At 48.2% G+C, this 20,204-nt stretch overlaps 1 protein-coding gene across 1 annotated transcript in view; it reads right to left on the reverse strand.

Moving 5' to 3' along the window:
* Positions 1-12,724, reverse strand: part of LOC135513330 (mitochondrial import receptor subunit TOM70-like) — a 42,648-nt gene extending 29,924 nt beyond the window's left edge. The window contains exons 1-3 of the mRNA XM_064936249.1: positions 12,381-12,724; positions 2,313-2,486; positions 960-1,086 (exon numbers count right to left, since the gene is read on the reverse strand). Of these exons, the coding sequence (XP_064792321.1) occupies positions 960-1,086; positions 2,313-2,486; positions 12,381-12,626 (547 nt within the window). The 5' untranslated portion in view covers positions 12,627-12,724. The remainder of the gene's footprint in view (positions 1-959; positions 1,087-2,312; positions 2,487-12,380) is intronic.
* Positions 12,725-20,204: the final 7,480 nt, after the last annotated feature.

A 20,204-nucleotide genomic window follows, 5' to 3' on the forward strand; every position in this document is an offset into this window, starting at 1 on the left:
GAACAGGAGGGGGAATATATGGGGGTTCCCGTGTCATCTACAGGAACAGGAGGAGGGGGAATATATGGGGGTTCCCTTGTTATCTACAGGAAGAGGGGGAATATATGGGGGTTCCCTTGTTATCTACAGGAACAGGAGGAGGGGGAATATATGGGGGTTCCCTTGTTATCTACAGGAACAGGAGGAGGGGGAATATATGGGGGTTCCCTTGTTATCTACAGGAAGAGGGGGAATATATGGGGGTTCCCTTGTTATCTACAGGAACAGGAGGAGGGGGGTATATGGGGGTTCCCTTGTTATCTACAGGAACAGGAGGAGGGGGGGTATATGGGGGTTCCCTTGTCATCTACAGGAACAGGAGGAGGGGGGAATATATGGGGGTTCCCTTGTTATCTACAGGAAGAGGGGGGTATATGGGGGTTCCCTTGTTATCTACAGGAACAGGAGGGGGAATATATGGGGGTTCCCGTGTCATCTACAGGAACAGGAGGAGGGGGAATATATGGGGGTTCCCTTGTTATCTACAGGAAGAGGGGGGAATATATGGGGGTTCCCTTGTTATCTACAGGAACAGGAGGAGGAGGGGGGAATATATGGGGGTTCCCTTGTTATCTACAGGAACTGGGGGGGGGGGGGGGATATGGGATATACCTATCCTCCAGTGTGTGTGTGACAGTCCACCTTCAATGTAGTTATTGTTGTCCAGTGTGTGTGTGTGTGTGTGTCTACCTTCCATGTAGTTCTTGTTATCCAGTGTGTGTGTGTGTGTGTGTGTCTACCTTCCATGTAGTTCTTGTTATCCAGTGTGTGTGTGTACCTTCCATGTAGTTCTTGTTATCCAGTGTGTGTGTGTGTGTGTGTACCTTCCATGTAGTTCTTGTTATCCAGTGTGTGTGTGTGTGTACCTTCCATGTAGTTCTTGTTATCCAGTGTGTGTGTGTGTGTGTGTGTGTGTGTACCTTCCAGGCACTCCTTCTTGTTGTCCAGTCTCTCCAGGGCCTTGGCCCTCCTGAACAGGGCCTTGATGTAGCGTGGGTTCATCTCTACAGCCTTGGTACAGTCCTGCACCACCTCTGTCCACATCATCTACAAACACAGACAGTTTATGTCAATGACACAGCACCACATGACACCCAAACCCTGGATACAGCACCACATGACACCCAAACCCTGGGTACAGCACCACATGACACCCAAACCCTGGGTACAGCACCACATGACACCCAAACCCTGGGTACAGCACCACATGACACCCAAACCCTGGGTACAGCACCACATGACACCCAAACCCTGGGTACAGCACCACATGACACCCAAACCCTGGGTACAGCACCACGACACCCAAACCCTGGGTACAGCACCACATGACACCCAAACCCTGGGTACAGCACCACATGACACCCAAACCCTGGGTACAGCACCACATGACACCCAAACCCTGGGTACAGCACCACATGACACCCAAACCCTGGATACAACACCACATGACACCCAAACCCTGGGTACAGCACCACGACACCCAAACCCTGGGTACAGCACCACATGAAACCCAAACTCTGGGTACAGCACCACGACACCCAAACCCTGGGTACAGCACCACATGAAACCCAAACTCTGGGTACAGCACCACATGACACCCAAACCCTGGGTGCAGCACCACTTAAAACCCAAACCCTGGATACAGCACCACATGACACCCAAACCCTGGGTACAGCACCACATGACACCCAAACCCTGGGTACAGCACCACATGAAACCCAAACCCTGGGTACAGCACCACATGAAACCCAAACCCTGGGTACAGCACCACGACACCCAAACCCTGGGTACAGCACCACGACACCCAAACCCTGGTTACAGCACCACGACACCCAAACCCTGGTTACAGCACCACATGACACCCAAACCCTGGGTACAGCACCACGACACCCAAACCCTGGGTACAGCACCACGACACCCAAAACCTGGGTACAGCACCACGACACCCAAACCCTGGGTACAGCACCACGACACCCAAACCCTGGGTAGTCCTGCACCACCTCTGTCCACTTCACCGAGAGGTGACAACCAATGTCGTTAATGTTAACACGAGGACACTCTAGTTGTCCAGTGTAAACCAGTGATGTCTGATGACACCTTCAATCAGAAGATGGGCTCATTGTAATGGCTGGTATGGAATTAATGAAACAGCATTCCATTCCAGCTAGTATTATGAGCTGTCCTCCCCTCACCAGCCTCCACTGCTATAAACCCACATGAACACATACAGAGCAACATAATGAATGGTTTCCAAGGTGATAGTTGTCACTAACCTGCTGTTCGTAGGCAGCAGCTCTGTTCTGGTAGAAGGTGGACAGGTCTGTCTGGTTGTCTCTAGGACACAGACCGATGGCCTCTGTGTAACACTGGATGGCCTGCTCATACTTCCCAGCCTTGAAGTACTTGTTACCCTTGTTCTTAGCACCCTGGGCCCGGTCCAGAGGACTCTACAGGATGGAAGGGAGGGAGACAGAGTTAGTGGCACCCTGGGCCCGGTCCAGAGGACTATACAGGATGGAAGGGAGGGAGACAGAGTTAGTGGCACCCTGGGCCCGGTCCAGAGGACTCTACAGGATGGAAGGGAGGGAGACAGAGTTAGTGGCACCCTGGGCCCGGTCCAGAGGACTCTACAGGATGGAAAGGAGGGAGAGTTAGTAGCACCCTGGGCCCGGTCCAGAGGACTCTACAGGATGGAAGGGAGGGAGACAGAGTTAGTGGCACCCTGGGCCCGGTCCAGAGGACTCTACAGGATGGAAGGGAGAGTTAGTGGCACCATGGGCCCGGTCCAGAGGACTCTACAGGATGGAAGGGAGAGTTAGTGGCACCCTGGGCCCGGTCCAGAGGACTATACAGGATGGAAGGGCGGGAGACAGAGTTAGTGGCACCCTGGGTCAAGGGTGAACAAGGAGTAATTAAAAATAATAAACACAGCTCCAACTAGGTTGGAGGGGGAAGAGAGGGATGCATGTGTGTGCCTAACGAAAACAAAGAGGGTCCTTAATCTATGTTTGAACCAACCCAGCTATAACTCTGGTGAGATAGGACAGGGAGTACCCCTCCAGGTTTCCTTTATCTTGGGGGGAATGGAACGGTCAGTTGGGTAGTGATCAATTGTGGTGAGAATGGTAGAGAAGTAGCCGATGCACATTTTTATGGCGACACATCAGTGGGGAGAACTGTCACAAAGCCTGTGTCTGATGGTTGATTATGGAGAGCGTTCGCAATTTCGGCTGTTTTTTCGTTAATGGCATAATTAGGGTTGGTATCACTGCTGAGGTCAGAGATCAATCCTTTTATGGGTGGAGGTTCACTAATTAGCGGAGGAGTGGTGACCACCTGTGATAGCTTGCACATTATTAGAAACATTTAGAGGAAAAATGTTCCTATTTTCTTTCAAAGTTTGGGTTTGGAATTCATTGGAAGCTGCAAAAAAGACACGTTTAATCTATTTATAGATGTTGACGAACTCAGTACTGTACCAGTAATGTGGAAGTTGCACGTGAATGAATTTGCAAAAGCAAATGTAATTAATTAATCAATGCCAATGATTAATCCTACCTGGGTAGGCTATCTGGGTATTAAACTTTAATTAACCTGAGAAGTTTCTTCATCTAGGTTAATATGACAAGTTTAAAAATGTTCCCTTGTTAGCTTTAGCATGCAAGCTAAATCTTCCTTTGTGCCTGGAAATGCAGCACATAGGATTCCCTTGGCAACGGAAAGGTTTTACTTCTAACGTATTATGTTGAAGCTTACATCTCCCGATCGGCTGGCTCTTTGTCCTCGCTCAAGAAATGAATCATTACCGAGCCTAACCGCGTCTGAAACGCGTTTGGCCAAACGCTCGATTTCTCAGATTTCTAGAATTATCTTTCTCGGCCCTCATACAGAAATGTATTCCCTTACGTTACCCACTGACTAGAACGACACGGAGGGGAATCCTCAGCACACACACAATAATGCTTGTCTATCACTCCAAAAATGTGTACGATAAACGTGGTATATTATGTAATCTGCCATTCAATTTTATACAGGCTGAATCAAAATGAAAGCGTCATTCTATTTTAGATTCCTATCAGGGGGCTCCAATTATGTTGTGTCTTTGGCTATGCCGGATTAAGTGATATGACATGCTATTCTATAAAATAATTTATCCGTAATTAATATCACCTGATTGAGCTAATCATGTAAATGTAATTAACTAGAGAGTCGGGCACCATGAAAGAATATTTATAGAGCTGTTATCTTCCGAATAAACTCTTAAAGACCTAGTAATATTTTACATCAATAGGAGTCAATATCAATCGTCATCTTAATTCAGTCTCATCTGCACGAACCCTGGCTAACAAGTTCAACCAGCAATACAAAATTGGGTTTAATTATTTATTTACTAAATACCTAACTAATCACACAGAATTACACATACACATAATTAAATCATAACTTGATTACAAATTACGTCATAAAGGAAAACGTCCCTAGCGGGCGGAACAGATATGATAGCTTGTTACACAAAGGAAAAGGGCTGGGTTTGAGTGAAAGAGCGGGAAGACTGAGGGACACAGGGAGAAGCTGTGCTATCGTAAATACAGTATCTGCTGCATTCTAAATTACCGCCCATTTGGAAAAGAAAAATGCAATAAATATTTACTCGGAGCTGCGCTTCGGTAGGTTGGTGGTAGATGGAAGGCCGTGTTGCCAAACGGAGTCCTTTGAAGAATGTCTCTGGTTGTCAATTGGATACGATGTAGTAACGTTGTTGTGTGACAGACGGGATACTCTGTCTGTTCCTTCCTAACCCTCGTTGCATCTGCTGTTGCTAACTCAACGGCTTGGAGGTATCACTTCTGTAGTGAATAAGAGTTCAAAGTTCATACCATTCGCAACCAAAGCTCGCGCTGATGTTGGCCTCCTTCTGTAGTTATTGTCTGAACCATTCTGACATCGGACCGTCGTCCTACATCCTCGGAACAGGAAGTTATATTGTCGTCAAGGGCTTATATAGGAAGGGAGAGGAGGGCGTGTTTGAAAAGTTTTATAGCCCATGTCCCTTCACAGGTGCGGGCCACTGATTGAGCAGAGCCCTCTCTTATGAAAACCCAAATCTCACTTTTTAGAAGCTAAAATCACATTTCATCCCATCACAAATAATTTAATATTCAAACATTTAAATTGAACAACAATTCCATGTGAATCCGATAACTCTGATGTGTAGACTTTCCACTGTAGAGTTTATGTCATCTTATCATTGATGAGAATGTCTCAGATGACAACCGAACTGACATCATATTCATTAAGTACCACCGCATATGTTCAATTGGTCGGATTACCAGAATATAGTTCATCCCCCCCCCCCACCTACCGAAGTTCCCAGAATCTCTATGTTAACCAAAGGGTTTGCAAATGTAACCTCAGTTGGGTAGAGAAAGGAAAAAGGGAGAAAGAGGTATTTATGACTGTCATAAACCTACCCCCCAGGCCAGCGTCATGACACATCCATCCAGCCAGACTGTCCCCCTACTCCATCCTAACCATCCATCCAGCCAGACTGTCCCCCTACTCCATCCTAACCATCCATCCTGGCAGCCCCCCATCCAAACCATCCATCCAGCCACACTGTCCCCCTACTCCATCCTAACCATCCATCCAAACTGTCCCCCTACTCCATCCCTAACCATCCATCCAGCCTGACTGTCCCCCTACTCCATCCTAACCATTCATCCAAACTGTCCCCCTACTCCATCCCAACCATCCATCCAGCCTGACTCTCCCCCTACTCCATCCTAACCATCCATCCATCCTGACTGTCCCCCTACTCCATCCTAACATCCATCCATCCTGACTGTCCCCCTACTCCATCCATCCAGCCTGACTGTCCCCCTACTCCATCCTAACCATCCATCCATCCTGACTGTCCCCCTACTCCATCCATCCAAAATGTCCCCCTACTCCATCCCTAACCATCCATCCAGCCTGACTGACCCCCTACTCCATCCCTAACCATCCATCCATCCTGACTGTCCCCCTACTCCATCCATCCAGCCTGACTGTCCCCCTACTCCATCCATCCAGCCACACTGTCCCCCTACTCCATCCATCCAGCCACACTGTCCCCCTACTCCATCCATCCAGCCACACTGTCCCCCTACTCCATCCATCCTGACTGTCCCCCTACTCCATCCATCCTGACTGTCCCCCTACTCCATCCATCCAGCCACACTGTCCCCCTACCCCATCCTAACCATCCATCCATCCTGACTGTCCCCCTACTCCATCCTAACATCCATCCATCCTGACTGTCCCCCTACTCCATCCATCCAGCCTGACTGTCCCCCTACTCCATCCTAACCATCCATCCATCCTGACTGTCCCCCTACTCCATCCATCCAAAATGTCCCCCTACTCCATCCCTAACCATCCATCCAGCCTGACTGACCCCCTACTCCATCCCTAACCATCCATCCTGACTGTCCCCCTACTCCATCCATCCAGCCTGACTGTCCCCCTACTCCATCCATCCAGCCACACTGTGCCCCTACTCCATCCATCAAGACTGTCCCCCTACTCCATCCATCCAGCCACACTGTCCCCCTACTCCATCCATCCAGCCACACTGTCCCCCTACTCCATCCATCCAGCCACACTGTCCCCCTACTCCATCCATCCAGCCTGACTGTCCCCCTACTCCATCCATCCAGCCTGACTGTCCCCCTACTCCATCCATCCAGCCTGACTGTCCCCCTACTCCATCCAGCCACACTGGCCCCCTACTCTATCCAACCTGACTGTCCCCCTACTCCATCCATCCAGCCACACTGTCCCCCTACTTCATCCATCCAGCCTGACTGTCCCCCTACTCCATCCATCCATCCTGACTGTCCCCCTACTCCATCCATCCTGACTGTCCCCCTACTCCATCCATCCAGCCACACTGTCCCCCTACTCCATCCAACCTGACTGTCCCCCTACTCCATCCATCCAGCCACACTGTCCCCCTACTCCATCCATCCAGCCACACTGTCCCCCTACTCCATCCATCCAGCCACACTGTCCCCCTACTCCATCCATCCAGCCTGACTGTCCCCCTACTCCATCCATCCATCCTGACTGTCCCCCTACTCCATCCATCCATCCTGACTGTCCCCCTACTCCATCCATCCAGCCTGACTGTCCCCCTACTCCATCCATCCAGCCACACTGTCCCCCTACTCCATCCATCCATCCTGACTGTCCCCCTACTCCATCCATCCATCCATCCATCCTGACTGTCCCCCTACTCCATCCATCCATCCATCCTGACTGTCCCCCTACTCCATCCATCCATCCATCCTGACTGTCCCCCTACTCCATCCATCCATCCATCCTGACTGTCCCCCTACTCCATCCATCCATCCATCCTGACTGTCCCCCTACTCCATCCATCCATCCATCCTGACTGTCCCCCTACTCCATCCATCCATCCATCCTGACTGTCCCCCTACTCCATCCATCCATCCTGACTGTCCCCCTACTCCATCCATCCATCCTGACTGTCCCCCCACTCCATCCATCCATCCTGACTGTCCCCCCACTCCATCTATCCATCCTGACTGTCCCCCTACTCCATCCATCCATCCTGACTGTCCCCCTACTCCATCCATCCATCCTGACTGTCCCCCTACTCCATCCATCCATCCTGACTGTCCCCCTACTCCATCCATCCATCCTGACTGTCCCCCTACTCCATCCATCCAGCCACACTGTCCCCCTACTCCATCCATCCAGCCACACTGTCCCCCTACTCCATCCATCCAGCCACACTGTCCCCCTACTCCATCCATCCAGCCACACTGTCCCCCTACTCCATCCATCCATCCTGACTGTCCCCCTACTCCATCCATCCATCCTGACTGTCCCCCTACTCCATCCATCCATCCTGACTGTCCCCCTACTCCATCCATCCAGCCACACTGTCCCCCTACTCCATCCATCCAGCCACACTGTCCCCCTACTCCATCCATCCATCCTGACTGTCCCCCTACTCCAGGGAGTGAGAAGGGATCCCTCTCAGATGGTGTAATCGACCATGTCAAAGAAAGGGAGGGGCTAGACAGACAGGGTTATTTTCAAGCCAACAAGAACGACTCATGGTGCTGACTTGTGTAAACGGAGGCCCCTGCAAACCTGCAGCCCTGACATTGAGTAAGTTTACATGCACAATAATAATTGAATATTAAACATTATGGCAGTAGTAATTTAAACACCTTATCTTAAAATCAGCATAAGTTAATAATACAAGTAAACATACGCTGATTAAAACACCTGGTTTTCTGAGCAATGTTTTCAATGATTCGGACAAGTAAACACCTTAATGGGCGTTCCAGTGGTGTGTTTGATCCGCACACGTGCCAGCACCAGGCGAGTGGGCCTCCCTCTTTAGGGCGAGTGGGCCTCCCTCTTTAGGGCGAGTGGGCCTCCCTCTTTAGGGCGAGTGGGCCTCCCTCTTTAGGGCGAGTGGGGGGAGTATCCATTTTAGTAAACATATACATTTTATCAAATCAAATACGCTTCCCTGAAAGAACATGGTCGCTGTATTAGAACGTGTATTTTGATTGACGAAGTCCCAACAGGGAGCCTGATTTCAGTCCATGTAAACAGGATTATTAGGGAAATCGTTCTTGCATATCACACAAATGTTTTATTCAAACTATTATATTAATCTGACAGTCCACAATAATGGTATGATTGTGTGCCTTACTCATTGGCAGCTCACCTGCATAGCTAGACGTTAGGCTCATCACAGACAGATCACTTCTGTGGCTGAATTCATTCAAATGAGGAGAGACTTTGAACTGTGGACTCAGGTTGGGTGTAGCTAGCAGGTTACAAATGACCTCAGAATGGAGTGAGGCAGTGCAGTGGAAGGTTCCTATACAACACTGACTGTGGACTTGTCACATTGATTGGGTTGTGTGAATGTGTACAAGCAATTAACACAACAAGATGTCAGAACTATGTAGCTTTAAATGCAGATTCAGGATCGGACTTTTTGTTCGACTGGCAAGCCCTTCCCTGTCTGAACCAATTAAGATCTGTCCCCCCTTACCAACTATGGGAACAAGGGCAATCACAGAGACCAACCAATGAGCAACAATGAGCAGGAGTTCTGACCATCGGTAGTGTTTGGTGACTTGTTAGCAAACGAGTAAACGAAAGGAAAAGCAAGGTGACTCAATACAGTCAGAAAATATTCACACCCCTTTTTCCACATTTTGTTGTTACACAGCCTGAATTTATAAAAGGGATACAATTGAGACTGTTTTGGTCACTGGCCAAAACACACACAATACCCCATAATGTCAAAGTGGAATTATGTTTATTGAAATTGTTACAAATGAATTAATAAATGAAAAATGTATATGTCTTGAGTCAATAAGTATTCAACCGCTAAATAAGTTGTTTAACATGATTTTGAATGACTACACCTGTAAGGTCCCTCGGTCCAGCACTGAATTTCAAAACAGATTCAACCAAAGACCAGGGATGTTTTCCAAAGCCTCGATGGGTAAAATGTTTAAAAAAGCACACCTTGAATATCCCTTTGATCATGGTGAAGTTATTAATTACACTTTGGATGGTGTATCAATAAGCCCAGTCACTACAAAGATACAGGCGTCCTTCCTAACTCAGTTGCCGGAGAAGAAGGAAACAGCTCAGGGATTTCACCATGAGGCCAATGGTGACTTTAAAACAGTCACAGAGTTTAATGGCTGTGACAGGAGAAGACTGAGGATGGATCCACAACATTGTAGTTATTCCACAATACTAAACTAATTGACAGAGTGAAAAGAACAAAGGCTGTAGAGAATACTAATACTCCAAAACCTTGTTTGCAACAAGGCACTAAAACAATACTGTAAAAGACTTAGCAAAGTAATACACTTTTTGAAGTTGTAAATGAGAACTTGTTCTCAACTGGCCTACCTGGTTAAATAAAGGTGTTCTCAACTGGCCTACCTGGTTAAATAAAGGTGTTCTCAACTGGCCTACCTGGTTAAATAAAGGTGTTCTCAACTGGCCTATCTGGTAAAATAAAAAAATAAAAAAAGTCTGGTTAGCTTCAGTTGATCAGAGTATCGCACTGATAACGCAAAGGTTGCAGGTTTGATACCCGTACTGGACAAGATCTATTTTGGGGCGGCAGGTAGCCTAGTTGTTAGAGTGTTGGACCGGGAGGCAGGTAGCCTAGTGGTCAGAGAGTTGGACCGGGAGGCAGGTAGCCCAGTGGTTAGAGTTGGACTGGGAGGCAGGAAGCCTAGTGGTTAGAGAGTTGGACCGGGAGACAGGTAGCCCAGTGGTTAGAGAGTTGGACCGGGAGACAGGTAGCCCAGTGGTTAGAGAGTTGGACCGGGAGACAGGTAGCCCAGTGGTTAGAGAGTTGGACCGGGAGGCAGGTAGCCTAGTGGTTTCTAGAGTTGGACCGGGAGGCAGGTAGCCTAGTGGTTAGAGAGTTGTACCGGGAGACAGGTAGCCCAGTGGTTAGAGAGTTGGACCAGGAGACAGGTAGCCCAGTGGTTAGAGAGTAGGACAGGGAGGCAGGTAGCCCAGTGGTTAGAGAGTTGGACCGGGAGACAGGTAGCCCAGTGGTTAGAGAGTTGGACCGGAAGGCAGGTAGCCTAGTGGTTTCTAGAGTTGGACCGGGAGGCAGGTAGCCTAGTGGTTAGAGAGTTGGACCGGGAGACAGGTAGCCCAGTGGTTAGAGAGTTGGACCGGAAGGCAGGAAGCCTAGTGGTTAGAGAGTTGGACCGGGAGGCAGGAAGCCTAGTAGTTAGAGAGTTGGACCGGGAGGCAGGAAGCCCAGTGGTTAGAGAGTTGGACCGGGAGACAGGTAGCCCAGTGGTTAGAGAGTTGGACCGGAAGGCAGGTAGCCTAGTGGTTTCTAGAGTTGGACCGGGAGGCAGGTAGCCTAGTGGTCAGAGAGTTGGACCGGGAGGCAGGTAGCCCAGTGGTTAGAGTTGGACCGGGAGGCAGGTAGCCCAGTGGTTAGAGAGTTGGACCGGGAGACAGGTAGCCTAGTGGTTAGAGAGTAGGACCGGAAGGCAGGTAGCCTAGTGGTTTCTAGAGTTGGACCGGGAGGCAGGTAGCCTTGTGGTGAGAGAGTTGGACCGGGAGGCAGGTAGCCTAGTGGTCAGAGAGTTGGACCGGGAGGCAGGTAGCCTAGTGTTTAGAGAGTTGGACCGGGAGGCAGGTAGCCCTGTGGTGAGAGAGTTGGACCGGGAGGCAGGTAGCCCAGTGGTTAGAGAGTTGGACCGGGAGGCAGGTAGTCTAGTGGTTAGAGAGTTGGACTGGGAGGCAGGTAGCCTAGTGGTCAGAGAGTTGGACCGGGAGGCAGGTAGCCTAGTGGTCAGAGAGTTGGACCGGGAGGCAGGTAGCCTAGTGGTTAGAGAGTTGGACCGGGAGGCAGGTAGCCCAGTGGTTAGAGAGTTGGACCGGGAGGCAGGTAGCCCAGTGGTTAGAGAGTTGGACCGGGAGGCAGGTAGCCTAGTGGTTAGAGAGTTGGACCGGGAGGCAGGTAGCCCAGTGGTTAGAGAGTTGGACCGGGAGGCAGGTAGCCCAGTGGTTAGAGAGTTGGACCGGGAGGCAGGTAGCCTAGTGGTTAGAGAGTTGGACCGGGAGGCAGGTAGCCTAGTGGTTTCTAGAGTTGGACCGGGAGGCAGGTAGCCCAGTGGTCAGAGTTGGACCGGGAGGCAGGTAGCCCAGTGGTTAGAGTTGGACCGGGAGGCAGGTAGCCCAGTGGTTAGAGTTGGACCGGGAGGTTGCTAGATCAAATCCCCGAGCTGACAGGGTAAAAATCTGTCGTTCTGCCCCTGAACAGACAGTTAACCCACTGTTCCTAGGCCGTCATTATAAATACGAATTTGTTCTTAACTGACTTGCCTCCCGGTTAAGGTTAAATTTAACAAGTCAAGGGGTATGAATCCTTCTTGATGGCTCTATAGAATTAGTAAAACATGTGCTTGGCTCTCAGTTCAACTAGCTAGTTAGCGACATGTTTTGCTCATACCACGCTAAATATGACTTAGTGTAACTACATTAGTTTCCTTCGTTGAAATTGTTATTTAGGCGCCTAGTTAACGTCAGTGAGCGTGCTTTTTTTTTTACCATTCTAACTAGCTACCTAGCTAGTTAGCGGCCATCTGCTACATATAGGTGGGATTCATTGACAGTCTGTCCTTGAATGTATTTCGGCACTGAACAAATTCTGCTCAAGGAACACGGATTTAGTGTTATAGCTAGTACCAGGCTGGGCAGGAAAACTGAAGTAAAGCAGAGTTATATCTAGGAGAGCCTGAGATTCATACCATGTCCTCCAGCTCGCGACTGGTTCGGTTAGCTGCGCCGTCTTGGCCCTGGACGGGGCTCGCGCTGCCTTCTGGAGTTGTCCGTTCCCCATTCCGTTTCCCCGGTGAGTCCTTCGTCTTGCTGCGGTTCCACAGGTAAACAGCTCCTACACCCAGCACTATGGGGGTTCCGATCAGGAGGGCCAGCTGCCAGCGAGGGAGACTGCTCCCGGACTGCGGCTCAACGGGCTTTGAAGCGGCCATCATCCACCATGCAAGGAGAGCACACAACACAGCTTACACTACCGACTCCGTTATCGGCGAGGTCATTGCAGAAACAGCGGAATCTTGGGATACTGGCGGGCGCCTTGCAACTGCAACCGGGGCGGGGTACTCTGTACTTCCGGACTACACAGGACAACAACAACAAAAACACCACTGCAAAATGACATGCAGTGCAAGGGCCCCATCTTGTGTACGTTGTATGTAATGGAGGCTTCAACAAATTCATATCAACAGACCCACCTTGACTATGAGAGATACAGTATGTCTGTATTTGTTGTGCTTTACCACCTGTGCTTTACCACTGATAAAGATGGTCATTATTTAACACTCACATAAACTGTTAATGTTATTAACCTTTATTTTAACAAGGTGTCATATTGAGACCAAAGCTGCGTTCGAATACCCATACTACCATACTATATACTATATACTATTAGTCTATAGGTCTAGAGACTAGAACTGTGTTCCAATAACCATACTAACATACTGTATACTACATACTATATACTATTAGTCCATAGGTCTAGAGACTAGAACTGTGTTCCAATACCCATACTAACATACTGTATTACATTTACATTTAAGTCATTTAGCAGACGCTCTTATCCAGAGCGACCTGTATACTACATACTATATACTATTAGTCTATAGGTCTAGAACTGTGTTCCAATACCCATACTAACATACTGTATACTACATACTATATACTATTAGTCTATAGGTCTAGAGACTAGAGCTGTGTTCCAATACCCATACTAACATACTGTATACTACATACTATTAGTCTATAGGTCTAGAGACTATAGCTGTGTTCTAATACCCATACTAACATACTGTATACTACATACTATATAATATTAGTCTATAGGTCTAGAGACTAGAGCTGTGTTCTAATACCCATACTAACACACTGTATACTACATACTTTAACCTCCCCACGTCTACCTTTGACTCATTCCTCTCTGCCTCCTTCTTTCCACTCCTCTCCTCTTTTGACCTCACCCTCTCACCTTCCCCCCCTACTCACAAGGCAGGCAATATGCTCGACCTCATCTTTACTAGATGCTGTTCTTCCACTAACCTCATCGCAACTCCCCTCCAAGTCTCCGACCACTACCTCGTATCCTTTTCCCTCTCGCTCTCATCCAACACTTCCCACACTGCCCCTACTCGGATGGTATCGCGCCGTCCCAACCTTCGCTCTCTCTCCCCCGCTACTCTCTCCTCTTCCATCCTATCATCTCTTCCCTCTGCTCAAACCTTCTCCAACCTATCTCCTGATTCTGCCTCCTCAACCCTCCTCTCTTCCCTTTCTGCATCCTTTGACTCTCTATGTCCCCTATCCTCCAGGCCAGCTCGGTCCTCCCCTCCCGCTCCGTGGCTCGACGACTCATTGCGAGCTCACAGAACAGGGCTCCGGGCAGCCGAGCGGAAATGGAAGAAAACTCGCCTCCCTGCGGACCTGGCATCCTTTCACTCCCTCCTCTCTACATTTTCCTCCTCTGTCTCTGCTGCTAAAGCCACTTTCTACCACTCTAAATTCCAAGCATCTGCCTCTAACCCTAGGAAGCTCTTTGCCACCTTCTCCTCCCTCCTGAATCCTCCTCCCCCTCCCCCTCCTCCCTCTCTGCAGATGACTTCGTCAACCATTTTGAAAAGAAGGTCGACGACATCCGATCCTCGTTTGCTAAGTCAAACGACACCGCTGGTTCTGCTCACACTGCCCTACCCTGTGCTCTGACCTCTTTCTCCCCTCTCTCTCCAGATGAAATCTCGCTTCTTGTGACGGCCGGCCGCCCAACAACCTGCCCGCTTGACCCTATCCCCTCCTCTCTTCTCCAGACCATTTCCGGAGACCTTCTCCCTTACCTCACCTCGCTCATCAACTCATCCCTGACCGCTGGCTACGTCCCTTCCGTCTTCAAGAGAGCGAGAGTTGCACCCTTCTGAAAAAACCTACACTCGATCCCTCCGATGTCAACAACTACAGACCAGTATCCCTTCTTTCTTTTCTCTCCAAAACTCTTGAACGTGCCGTCCTTGGCCAGCTCTCCCGCTATCTCTCTCAGAATGACCTTCTTGATCCAAATCAGTCAGGTTTCAAGACTAGTCATTCAACTGAGACTTCTCTTCTCTGTATCACGGAGGCGCTCCGCACTGCTAAAGCTAACTCTCTCTCCTCTGCTCTCATCCTTCTAGACCTATCGGCTGCCTTCAATACTGTGAACCATCAGATCCTCCTCTCCACCCTCTCCGAGTTGGGCATCTCCGGCGCGGCCCACGCTTGGATTGCGTCCTACCTGACAGGTCGCTCCTACCAGGTGGCGTGGCGAGAATCTGTCTCCTCACCACGCGCTCTCACCACTGGTGTCCCCCAGGGCTCTGTTCTAGGCCCTCTCCTATTCTCGCTATACACCAAGTCACTTGGCTCTGTCATAACCTCACATGGTCTCTCCTATCATTGCTATGCAGACGACACACAATTAATCTTCTCCTTTCCCCTTCTGATGACCAGGTGGCGAATCGCATCTCTGCATGTCTGGCAGACATATCAGTGTGGATGACGGATCACCACCTCAAGCTGAACCTCGGCAAGGCGGAGCTGCTCTTCCTCCCGGGGAAGGACTGCCCGTTCCATGATCTCGCCATCACGGTTGACAACTCCATTGTGTCCTCCTCCCAGAGCGCTAAGAACCTTGGCGTGATCCTGGACAACACCCTGTCGTTCTCAACTAACATCAAGGCGGTGGCCCGTTCCTGTAGGTTCATGCTCTACAACATCCGTAGAGTACGACCCTGCCTCACACAGGAAGCGGCGCAGGTCCTAATCCAGGCACTTGTCATCTCCCGTCTGGATTACTGCAACTCGCTGTTGGCTGGGCTCCCTGCCTGTGCCATTAAACCCCTACAACTCATCCAGAACGCCGCAGCCCGTCTGGTGTTCAACCTTCCCAAGTTCTCTCACGTCACCCCGCTCCTCCGCTCTCTCCACTGGCTTCCAGTTGAAGCTCGCATCCGCTACAAGACCATGGTGCTTGCCTACGGAGCTGTGAGGGGAACGGCACCGCAGTACCTCCAGGCTCTGATCAGGCCCTACACCCAAACAAGGGCACTGCGTTCATCCACCTCTGGCCTGCTCGCCTCCCTACCACTGAGGAAGTACAGTTCCCGCTCAGCGCAGTCAAAACTGTTCGCTGCTCTTGCCCCCCAATGGTGGAACAAACTCCCTCACGACGCCAGGACAGCGGAGTCAATCACCACCTTCCGGAGACACCTGAAACCCCACCTCTTCAAGGAATACCTAGGATAGGATAAAGTAATCCTTCTCACCCCCCCCCCCTTAAATGATTTAGATGCACTATTGTAAAGTGGCTGTTCCACTGATGTCATAAGGTGAATTCACCAATTTGTAAGTCGCTCTGGATAAGAGCGTCTGCCAAATGACTTGACTTAAATGTATGACTTAAATGTATGTCATGTAAATGTATTAGTCTATAGGTCTAGAGCTGTGTTCCAATACCCATACTAACACACTGTATACTACATACTATATACTATATACTATTAGTCTATTGGTCTAGAGACTAGAACTGTGTTCCAATACCTATACTAACACACTGTATACTACATACTATATACTACATACTATATACTACATACTATATACTATTAGTCTATAGGTCTAGACACTAGAGCTGTGTTCCAATACCCATACTAACACACTGTATACTACATACTATATACTATTAGTCTATAGGTCTAGAGGCTAGAGCTGTGTTCCAATACCCATACTAACACACTGTATACTACATACTATATACTATTAGTCTATAGGTCTAGAGACTAGAGCTGTGTTCCAATACCCATACTAACACACTGTATACTACATACTATATACTATTAGTCTATAGGTCTAGAGGCTAGAGCTGTGTTCCAATACCCATACTAACACACTGTATACCACATACTGTATACTATATACTATTAGTGTCAGGACCTGGTTACGAACCTGGGTCTCCGGAGTGAGAAACAGTCACTTAACCAACTGAGCCACGAATAGTCAGCAGAACCCAGAAGATGAGGCAGACACAGCAGTACTTAAGACGGTGTATTTAATAAAGAAAAAATCCTTAAATACAAAAAATGGCAAATCCAAAAGGTAGTAGGAAAAGCACAAAAAGGCCTCAAAAAAACTCACAAAAAATAAACAAAAAACAGAATACCACAAGAGCGTCACCCGGAATCGACAAGAGTACACAGAACACTAGGGCAGGGTGCTAACATACAAACACAGAGCACAGAACTGAGGGAAACTAAGGGTTTAAATACAATTAGAGAAAACGAGGCACAGGTGCAAATAATAATGGGGATCAAGGGAAAAACATAGGGACAAAAAGCACAATGGGGGCATCTACTGACCAAAACCCGGAACAACCCTGGCCAAATCCTGACAATTAGTCTATAGGTCTAGAGCTGTCTTCTAATACCCATACTAACATACGGTATACTACATACTATATATTATTAGTCTATAGGTCTAGAGACTATAGCTGTGTTCTAAAACCCATACTAACATACTGTATACTACATACTATATACTATATACTATTAGTCTATAGGTCTAGAGTTGTGTTCCAATACCCATACTAACATACTGTATACTACATACTATATACTATATACTTTTAGTCTATAGATCTAGAGACTAGAACTGTGTTCCAATACCCATACTTACACACTGTATACTACATATTGTATACTATATACTATATACTATTAGTCTATAGGTCTAGAGCTGTGTTCCAATACCCATACTAACACACTGTATACCACATACTATAAACTATATACTGTTAGTCTATAGGTCTAGAGACTAGAACTGTGTTCCAATACCCATACTAACATACTGTATACTACATACTATATACTATATACTATTAGTCTATAGGTCTAGAGCTGTGTTCCAATACCCATACTAACATACTGTATAGTACATACTATATACTATTAGTCTATAGGTCTAGAGCTGTGTTCCAATACCTATACTAACACACTGTATACTACATACTATATACTGTATACTATTAGTCTATAGATCTAGAGCTGTGTTCCAATACCCATACTAACATACTGTATACTACATACTATATACTATTAGTCTATAGGTCTAGAGCTGTGTTCCAATACCCATACTAACATACTGTATACCACATACTATAAACTACTAGTTCATTTTAGCCTACTGGAAACAAATGGTATTGTTTCATTTGCGCATATAGCTCTTCGCCTGTCTACCGGAAGTTGATACTGTTGTTATGCATCCTCTTGCTAGGTAGTTAGCAAAACAAATGAGTAGTTATACATTTTACAACTTCGGGTGTGTTCTTAAATTCAATCTGGAGTGCCAGAATGCGCTCGTTCAAAGTGTTGTCAGATTGCCCATTAGTAAATTCAGACACTGGACAGGAGTAGGGTTGATTTGAGCGTTCTGACCTTACAACGAGCAGTCAAGGACCCAAGATAACGTTGGCTAGCTTGCTAGCTACTTCCAGACACAAATGAGACCACTCTGACCATTTTACTCGCCCTAGTAGAGCTGGTTAGGCAGTTTTAATGTTATCAAGAGCGGTGGTGACTGTAACTGTGCTGTTGGCAACAATTTAATTACGCTTTTTTGTAAAGTTTGCTGACACCAGCCATATTCAACTGGTGTTGAGCGCTTGTAAATTCATCAGTTATTCTGTGCTCTGGTAACTCGGAGTAGATAGCCAGAGCAAATTTACGAAAGCACTCGATTGTCCATTGAGTACGCACAACGCCTATACCATTTACCTAAGCTAAGAACGACGGGAATAATCAAGTCAATAAACCTTGGGTAGTTAGTTAGCCTATAGTTAATATACTGGCAAGTTTGATGTATAAGTAGCCAACTAACGTTAGCTAGCTAACATACCGGTACATATTGCTGTAAAGATACACTATGTGGTTCATAAGGAAAGCTTAGCTAACAAATTGTCAGCCAACATAACGTGTAAGGTAATTTATTTGAAAAGTCATTACGTTATGTGGCAAAGAAGGGGGTCGAGTGGTAAATGGCAGATATGTGAGAGCAGAACTAATAAACGGGCTCTCCCCGATCACTAAAATGGCCACCCCTGTCAGAACTACAGATCACAAAATGGCCGACCACCAAAACTACAAGTCCCAGAAGCAAGGGGAACCCTCAGAAGGTGGAGCCAACCCACAGATAAAGGGTCAAGTAAAACCAGGAAGAGAAGAAGAGAGTGCTGGAAGGATCTATGAACAATAGAGAAAGAGACAATAGAGATTGGCTGGATTTACCGTGTATGAGTTGGACTGTTTTGGACTTACCTGTTGGCGTTTGGACCTGGACCTACCGAGAACCCTGCTATCCTTGACCTCGCCTACGGCCTGGGTGGACCAGGACGGAGAAACAAACACTCAGGTACTGTCCTGTTCGAAAGAACTCTCATTCTTGGGTGATTTGGTGACAGTTTACCACTTAGTTTGTGACAAACGCTCCTAACCTTGAAGAGGTTTGCCACACGTGGTGGAGGATGCGGGCATGGACTAACCATACCACTGGTTAGGTAGAAGAAAAAGAAAAATGTTCAGTTAGCACTCCAAAGGGGAGTCAGGTTTTTTTTTTGTGGCTTTGTTTGGTTAGGACAGTTTCTCAGGAAAATGAGTATGGAGGGAGCCATACAGGCCCTGTTACAAGCGGCGGCCGCCCAACAAGAGGCAACTAGAGCTCAACAAATAGCTCATCAGGATGCAATGCGAATGTATCAGGACACGTTACAGGTCCAGCACCGCACCAACCAGCTGCTCAGAGGAGAGCAAGAGAGAAACACCCAGGAGTTAAGAGAAGGCCTAAAGGTTCTAGCGGACCAAATTGGGGCTCAATTACCAGCTGCAAATACCCAGAGGAGGGCCAATCATTTTCTTCAAAAAATGACAGCGCAGGATGATGTGGAAGCATATCTTACCACCTTCGAAAGGACGGCAGAGAGGGAGAAGTGGCCAAAAGAAGAATGGGCAGGGCTTCTGGCACCATACCTGGCAGGGGACGCTCAAAAAGCGTATTTCGACCTGGAGTTGAAAGATGCACAGGATTACGATAAACTAAAGGGAGAGATCCTGACTAGACTGGGAGTGACCAATACCGTGAGGGCACACCGCTTCCACCAGTGGTCCTACCGACCGGGACAACCCCCACGAACACAGATGTTCGACTTGATTCACCTGGCACGGAAATGGTTGCGACCAGAGACCCGGTCATCCGCCGAGATCGTCGAGACCATCGTACTCAACCAGTTTCAGCGAGGTCTACCCCAAGAAGTGAGACGATGGGTTGGCCAGAACGAGGTACTTTCCGCCGACCATCTCGTGGGCCTGGTTGAACGGTATTGTACGGCAGGAACAGCTGAGCAGGCACAGGAGGAAAGATTCCCGTTCCCCAGGCATGGGCAAACCAGCGGACAGGGTAAGGCTGTCCCAGCATATAGAGGGGGAAGAGAGCAGCGTGGGGCCATGAGG

Source organism: Oncorhynchus masou, chromosome 24, assembly GCF_036934945.1.
Source record: "Oncorhynchus masou masou isolate Uvic2021 chromosome 24, UVic_Omas_1.1, whole genome shotgun sequence".
In the NCBI taxonomy this organism is placed as follows: Eukaryota; Metazoa; Chordata; class Actinopteri; order Salmoniformes; family Salmonidae; genus Oncorhynchus; species Oncorhynchus masou.